Source organism: Neovison vison, chromosome 7, assembly GCF_020171115.1.
Source record: "Neovison vison isolate M4711 chromosome 7, ASM_NN_V1, whole genome shotgun sequence".
Lineage (NCBI taxonomy): Eukaryota > Metazoa > Chordata > Mammalia > Carnivora > Mustelidae > Neogale > Neogale vison.
Window position 1 is genome coordinate 147054665 of NC_058097.1, and position 8028 is coordinate 147062692.

General features: G+C 54.2%; 1 protein-coding gene across 1 annotated transcript in view; it reads left to right on the forward strand.

Annotated features, from left to right (window-relative positions):
* LOC122913491 (guanylate cyclase D-like) overlaps window positions 1-6939 on the forward strand; it is a 34459-nt gene extending 27520 nt beyond the window's left edge. The window contains exons 15-18 of the mRNA XM_044260203.1: window positions 473-571; window positions 1479-1573; window positions 2905-2990; window positions 6831-6939. Coding sequence (XP_044116138.1) covers window positions 473-571; window positions 1479-1573; window positions 2905-2990; window positions 6831-6939 — 389 coding nt within the window. The remainder of the gene's footprint in view (window positions 1-472; window positions 572-1478; window positions 1574-2904; window positions 2991-6830) is intronic.
* The last annotated feature ends 1089 nt before the right edge of the window (window positions 6940-8028 follow it).

Sequence of the window (8028 nt, forward strand, 5' to 3'; positions counted from 1 at the left end):
GCTGCTGCCACTTCCCATAGACGTGTGGACTCTGTCTCTGTGCCTTGGCATCTGCCATTCCCTGCCCACTCATTCTCTTGTCCTCCAAGACACAGCTCACGCACTGCCTCCTGTGCTGGATCCTCTGTGCTGGATCAGACCACTCTCTCTGGGCTGGCACAGCTCTGATCCTTCCATCTGACAATACTGATCACAGCTTACACGCCCCCCTACCCAACCAGGCTGGGAGCTCCCCAGGAACAAAAACTGGCTCTGACTTATCTGTGTTCCCCTACCCCCTGGCACAGATATCATCTCCTCTCTGGGGATGGTCGGAGATTCCATAGAGCTTCATCTTCACTCCCAGCTGGAGCCCAGGAAGTGGGGTAGAGACAGTAGGGCTGGGGGTGTTAGGGGGAAGGGCAAGACTGTGATGGGAACCTCTCTTGGGTCTAGGACTTCCTGGAATTCACTGGGTACATTTGAGTTTCAGGGCCCTGTGTGGCAGGGGTCGTCGGTCTCACCATGCCCCGGTACTGCCTCTTTGGTGATACTGTTAACACTGCATCCCGGATGGAGTCCACAGGGCTGCGTGAGTGTTTGATATTTCTATCTTGCCTGAGTGAGGACTCTGAACAACCTTTGCAGCCTGGCTGTTTGAAACAGTGCTTAGTAACCAAACCACCACCTGGTGGCAGCGTACCTTAGTTTTCAGTGAAACAACTCTATGGAGATAATGTATTTCACTGGATCTTTTAACTTTCCATGGGGATTTTGTGATGATCTTATAAGAGAAGACAATGACTTGAGAGGCAGGAAGCCTGGGTCCTAGCCCAAATCTGTCACTGCCTTGCTTGATATCCTCGAGGAAAATACTCTTCCTCTAGGTCTTGGTTTCCACGTCTTTACAAGGAGGAGATCCCTCTCAATTTTTAAATGCCATTTTAGGCCCTTGTTGACAGGAGAAGCCAGAGGTGATTATGAAGTGTGCAGATCTGACTGTTGGTAGGGCACCTGGAATGGAGGTCCTCACAGAGACAGAAAGATGGCTTGGTTAGAGCAGGTGCAAAAGTTGGAGTCCTAGGACCTCAGCCTTTGGCTGTAGAAGTCACGTGTTCCCTAATGTCATTTGGTACACATCCTGAATGACTAGATATGTGGGCCATAGTGGGGAGTCCTGCTCTTAAAATAAAAATAACTGCTTATCTGCTCTGACTTAGCCTTTACAAACTTCCCTGTAAGTGAAAATTATGTTCCTAGGGGTTCTGACTTCATCTTAAGTTCCTCTAAGCCCTCGATCTATGGAATTTGCTTTTCCTCAAGGCCTCTATTTTAGTGACCAACAGGCTACCAGAGGGACATAAAGGTCAGGTTAAGGGTGTCGTCTGAATCAGAATTTTACATTACTGGCTGGAACTGGGGCTGTTACTAGTCTTGATGATATTCCTGAACACGAGGGATGCTGCTTCCAGGTGATGACTTGTGACGTTTCTTGTCAGCATACAGAATTCACGTCAGCAGAAGCACAGTCCAGACACTGCTCAGCCTGGACGAAGGCTACAGAATTGACATCAGAGGCCAGACTGAGCTAAAGGTAAGGGAACTTTCTTTCCTGGAATTGATGGACCCCCCCCCCACCACCACCATTCCAGTTTCTGTGGGCAGCAGGCAAGATTCTTAGTCATTTGACTGACATAGAAGGAAATGCCTGTCTGTAGTTGAGGATGGAGCTGATCACCATTGTCCCAGCAATCATGAAAGAAGGATCAATGTTCCCATTTTATATTTGAGGAAATGAAATTTGGCGAAGTGATGCGTCTGCAATCAGGTAGGTGGCATCCCACGGCTGATGGCTCTAAGGCCCACACTTTCTCCATAATATCGTCAGGTTCCTATTCATCCCTCAGGACCCTAGAGCACATCTCACCTCCCATGGAAGCCTGCCCTGACCCGGGGACACCCAGCTTCCCTTTCCCCGGCTGTGGCTAGCCTGCCTTCTCTGTGCACCCACCCTTCCCACGACCGCCCTCTGCTGCTGCAGGGGTGATAGCAGGAGATCCCTGCCCACGAGCACCTCTGCATTCTTTTTTGAAATGTTAACATTCAATAAATATAATGGTTTAGTTTTCCCATGAGTGAGTGACTTTTCTTCCTACCCTACTTCCTTGGGTACAGTCAGGGGCTGGTGGTAAGACCAGGACGGCCTAGACATTTAAAGGCCCAGAACCATGACAGGAGCCTAGAAATTGTGTGCTCCGTGGAATTGATTTCATCCCACTGTGAAATGTCACAGCAGGAGGGTGCAGCAAATTGTCCATGGTCACACAGCCTGTGAGGGCTGGCATGTGTGCAATCCTTTGCTCTGGAGGTTATGGAAGCGTGAGCTGGCATAAGGCTTGTTTGCGGCGTGGGCATGAGATGTCCTGAGGAACAGAGGATTCTGATGCTGGAGGGGAATGCAGAGAGGGGGCGGGGAGGGTAGCCCACCAATCAGACCTTCTTCAAGATGGCCTGGGGGCTCCACGGGGCAATACCCATCCCTGGACCCAGAGCCTCTAGTGCCTCCTCTACTCCTAAGTTCCAGGCAGCCGTACCCCTATCCCAGTCAAGGGGTCCTGCAACAGTTGGGGAAAATCACAGATTGTAGCATCTTGGGATCTTAGCATTCCAGATCTGCTGGTCATAGAATTCATGATTTATTATTATTCAGTTACTTCTCTAACAGAACAACAACTCATGAGGTATTGAGGAACAGACAGGTGAAGTAAGTTGGCCCAAGTCACACAGCTAGCCAGGGAAGGAGCCAGGATTTGGACCCAGACAGTCTGGCCGAGGCTGCTCTGCACTGGAGCTGTTCGCAGCTGCGCCCTTTCCTCTGGCCTTTCCTGAGAAGCTGTGCTCAATCCCCTTTTCTCTCTCCTCCAGGGGAAGGGCGTAGAGGAGACCTACTGGCTGGTGGGGAAGGCAGGCTTCCCCGGTGTCCTCCCCACACCTCTGGACATCAAACCTGGGTGAGTAAGAGGAATTTCCCCCAAAGCTCAGCCTCTTTTGGTTGAAGTTGGGTTTGCTCTTTTTCTGATTATAAGAGTATCACCTGCCCAATGTAGAAAACTGGGAAAATACAGAATTCTTTAGCGATGAAGGAGTCCCCTGTTCCCACTGCTGAGAGAGGGCCTATTGCTGCCACGGGGGTTGTGGTTGAGGTCTCGCTGCCTGGCTGGTCTTTCATTCTGCTCTGGGTCAGAGCACGTCACAGAGACACCTCCCTCGCGACGGCGTCGGTTCCGCCCCGCGGAGCTGCGGCAACCTCGCTCTTGCGGCCGCGCACGCGCAGTCTTCCCTTCCTGAGCCAGGTCCCCGTGACGCGCTGATAACAAGTGACGGGGCGTTTGTCGCGGTTCAGACTATTTCTGCAGATGAGGAATTTATAGATCAAAGGACACGCACGCTTTAGAGCGCTGGTGCCTGCCTGGTAGTTTGGCTCTTCCCTTTGTCGTCTGTCCTGTGTGACCCTGTGTCCTTCCCCGAGGGATACAGGCCGGCTGGTGGAGGGAGGGAAAGCTGTTCTGCTGCGATGTGTTCTTCTCAAGCAGCAGACAGTCCAGTCCACAGAAGGCCCAGAGCAGAGTGGCCGGGTGCCGCCAGTGGCCAAAAATGACAGTTTCCTAGAGATGAGAAGGTCCTGGGGTCCACAGGCTCATTGCAGTTGTGGAGGCTGAGCTCCACTAGAGTTTTCTGTCATCAGAACTTCTGACTGGTTCCCCTCAACTCTTCCAGGGCACCCCCCCCCAAGGCTGCTCCCTCTCGAAGACAGGAAGTGTGCAGGATACACATGGGCTTCCGGGGAAAAGACTAGCCTGACTGGTGGAGCAGGGGCTATGGGCAGGGAGCTGCTCACAGAGGCCATTTCCCCTCCACCTGCCATCTGGGGGCTCCAAGGGCATCTCCCCCGACACAGAGTGGGGTCCAGCATAGCAGGGCCAGTGAAGGGCGGCGGGCCCACACCAGTGTACAGGCCAGGTTGTAGGACACACAGGGCTCCCTTTTTATAAGGCCACTCCAGCCTCCTGGGTGCAGAAACAGCTTCTGCTCTCAGAAAGGCCTCCACGCAGCCCAGAGTCCTTCTGCTTCCCAGTGTCTGTGGGGACACTTTGCTGGGGCAGCCATGTGGGGTGAGGAACACAGGTGGCCCCGGGGCCTTTCCCGGGACTGAGAGCCACAGACCCTGGCTCACCATCTGCAGGGGAACAGCTATGGCCCTTTGTGTCCTTTCCTTGCCCACCAAGGTCCTCTGCTCCAACCTGCCTCTGTTGCCCTTCCAAGAGCAGGCCTCGGTCTCCCAGCCTTCCAGGTCCCACCCCCACAGGGAGCCGCACTTCTCAGAAGGCCTGTCTGCTCATGGTGACTTCACTTCCTCACCCACCACTCCCTGCCCAGCCCCCACAGTCTGACTTTCACCCCCACGCATGCAGAAGACTCCGTGCAGGTCACTGGTGACCTCCATCCGTGTCACTAGATCTGCGGGCCAGTTTTGGTTCTTAACCCGACCCACAGCTGGAGCAGCATTTCCCCTTTGCCCTCCCTCTTCCCAGAAATATGCCCCAGGCCTCCCAGCTGGGCTCCTTCCTCTCCAACTCACCCTCCTCAGGCTCCACGTCAGCCAGCCCCATGCCTCTCCCCTGAAATGCGGGGATTCCCTTCCCACCCAGACGCTGATGATGTCTATCATGTGCCTCGGCCTGACCTCCCCTCCAGAGCTCGGAGCTATGGAGCGCTCATTGTCCCTCAACAGATCCTTTTGGGAGCTCCACCTGGCAGCCTGGTCCTCCTCCAGGGCTCTCTCCTCGTGGGTGGCCTCACCATCCTCCGTCTGAAAGGTGGAGGATGCCGTCCAGGAGTCCCCCAGCAGCTCCCCTCCCACCCCCTGAGGGCTCCACCTGGGCACCTGTCTCCTGCCCTCTGCAGGGGCGCCTCACCACTCCCCTACCCACTGTGCCTCTCCACCCAGCACCTGGCAGCCCCAGCGAGGTCTGAAGGACAACACGAACACGATCCATAGGAAAGTCCCACAGTTAACACCCTCTGGATCTCCCTATTACTCTGAGGCTCAAGCCCAAACTCTTCCCTCCTGCCCTGGAGGCCTGCTCCTTGGGACCTGGGCCGTCCCGTGGACTGGCCACCTTCCACTGCACACCACCGACTTGGGACCTCCTTGCTGTTACCTTAAAACACCCTGAACGTCTTTCTGACTCAGAGCCTCTGTGCCTGCTATCCAGGTGCCCTGGCCCATTCCCATCCTGTCCCCGGGGCCTCAGCTCTGACGCCGCTCCTTTGGCAGGCCGCTCTGATGCCATGCACTAAAGGAAACCCTGCTGTCACCTCCTTCCCATCTCCCAGCATTGCATCCCCACAGCACTTGCTGCTTCCTGACGCTTCTTTTTGAGTTCTTTATGGAACTTTCCCCTGCTTACATAAGCTCCAGGAGATCTGGCTGGCGGATACACCACAGGTCTTTCAGTGCCAGGAGCCCAGGGAAGGGGGACTCGCAAGCTCCCGCTGGCTCCCATCAGGCCCTGGCCCACCCCATCAGAGGAGCGGGAATAGCAGGTCTGGCAACCATTTGTCATCCCGAGCTTGTCAGCTGATGACTTTTCCACTCCCGGATGGAAACTTTAGAAAGTGCCAGAAACGTTTTCATCTTCTTGGCTCAGGGAGGAGAGAGAGCTGAGATGAGTCGCAGGGAGTTCTACCTGACTTGGGAGCCTCCCAGGCCTTCAGGCAGGCAGGGGGGAATCGACACCCACCTCACCCATGGGCTCTGTCCTAGCACATGGACACACGTGGGCCCACAAACGTAAGTGTGCCTACATGTGTGCGCACCCACATTACCTCCGTCGTGGGCATCAGATACACGCATGCATGGAAAGGCCACCACGTGCCCCTCTGTTTTCCTGGAGATGAGATCACAGACAGACCAGCAGATATGCATTCACCCCCGCACGCGCGTGCGTGCACATGCACAACCAAAATCTCTACAGGAAGAGCTTAGGGGGACTTGTCTTGGAGTTGTGGCTATAAGGCAGTTATGAAATTTGAAGTTTTTACTTGAAGTATATGCTATAACATGATTTTCTTTAAAGTCAAGTTTTCTAAAGATGCTTTTATCCTCCCTTTCTGTATTTACCATACCTGCGGAAGTTATTAATTGTTATTTATTTGGGGATGTTTGGGGAAGCTGGTGAAGATCAGGGGAAGGGGACACAACCAAAACAGCAGGGCTCACAGAGGTGCCTTTCATCTGTCACAGAAACACTCCACGGAAAGCTCCCTTCTCTTCCTTCTACCCCTGCCAGTCGGGCTCAAAAGTGTCCCCTGCCAGGTTGATGTGAGGCCCTGGCTGTCACTCAGAGCCTTGCTCTCTTCTCCAAGCAAAGGCCATAACCCTAACCCACCCTCCTCCAGGCATATAAGGGAAGCAAATAAGAAAATGAAGTTGTGTGCAGGCGGGGGGCCAGGGTCCCTATCCCAGATATGCCTCATACCCCAAGAGTCACAGAACCCCTCAGCCCACAGCATTCTGACTTCCTGGCAACCATCTGGAGCAGGGGATGGATGTGGGGCCTGTTCCCCACCTCCTGGGAGGCTGCTGGACATGAAGCTGTGCATGCACACGAGTCTATGACATTGCCCCTCTCCAAGCCTGGTCTGGGGATGCCCATGGCGGGGCTGCCACAAGGAGCAGGACAAGCCCAAGAAGCAGAAGGGGCTCCTCGTGAGCACCTGGGGGCTCAAAATGTCCACCCCTATTCTGGGTGGTGGTCTTATTATTCTTGTTTCTCCTTTTCTCCTAGAGATCCCTGGCAGGACCTCATCAACCAAGAAATCAGGGTGGCCTTTGGCAAAGCACGCCAGAGCATGGCGAGGCCCGGGAGCTCGGGGAAAGCCTTCGCTGGGCCCTAAGTAGGAGGACAGAGTGGAGCAGGGTCCTGTGCCAGTCCAGAAACTCTTTGCCTGGTTACCCCTCAATCCTCTCCCTGCTCTAGTCTCCGCAAAGAATTCTCTAGAATTCTCTCGCTGAGCAACCGGGCAGCCATCAGGGTCCTCGTTACTAAGTGCCCTAGAGCGATATTAATTGATGCATTCCAGTATGAATCCTGTGGGTAAACTTGCCCCTTGACACAAAACCAATAAAAATAGAATTATTCCCTCCCTTTCAGGCAGTGCTTTGTTCCTGACTAATCGTTTTGACTCTGAGAGCTTGTTATCACAGGGCTCATTATTCCTCACATCCAGAACACTGTTCCCACTGGAAGGCTGAAGTGCCTGTGCCCAGAGGCCGGAGGCCATGTGCCCCAGGGCACAGCTTTCACAGGGGAAAGCACGATGGAGTTAGAGCCAGGCAGATGAGAGCCCCCGACTGAGAGGGACTCCCTCCTGACGGCACTTCACGTTTCCGAGACTGTTGGTCCTCTCTAAAATGGCTGTTGATGAGGCCATGGAAGCCCTGTTTATGAAGCCCCGGAAGTGCGCTGCTTCCTTCCCTGCCTCTCCCATCCTAACCAGCCTCACCCTCTGGGTATCTGTGAGCACTGTGCAGGGAGTCCAGGTCTCGCGCGCTCAGGATGTCGGGGAAGGAAGAGGAGTGGAGTGATAATTCCTTAGTTCTTAGGAAAATGAGACTTCTGTCTTACAGGGGGAAAAAAAAAAAAAAGCAAACAAATCCACAACCCACTCATTAAACTGGCTTCTAACATCAAAGCGTGCTCACCAAAGCCCCTGGGCTGATTTCAGAGTGGGCAGACAGAAGCAAGTGGAATTCATTTCCCTGACTGGGGGCAGAGGGCCAGGGGCCAGGGGGCAGGTTCAGCCCTAAACAAACTTGTCCTTCTTCAAAAGAGCCCTTGGGAAACAGAGCTGGCACTACACGGAACTGGGGGGTCATTGGAAAAATGTCCCAGTGGGTGGGTGCACTCACAGATGCTAGGTTGCGTGTGTGCGCGTGTGTGCATGTGTGCCTGCACTGGAGCAAGAGAGAGGAAATGTGAGAGG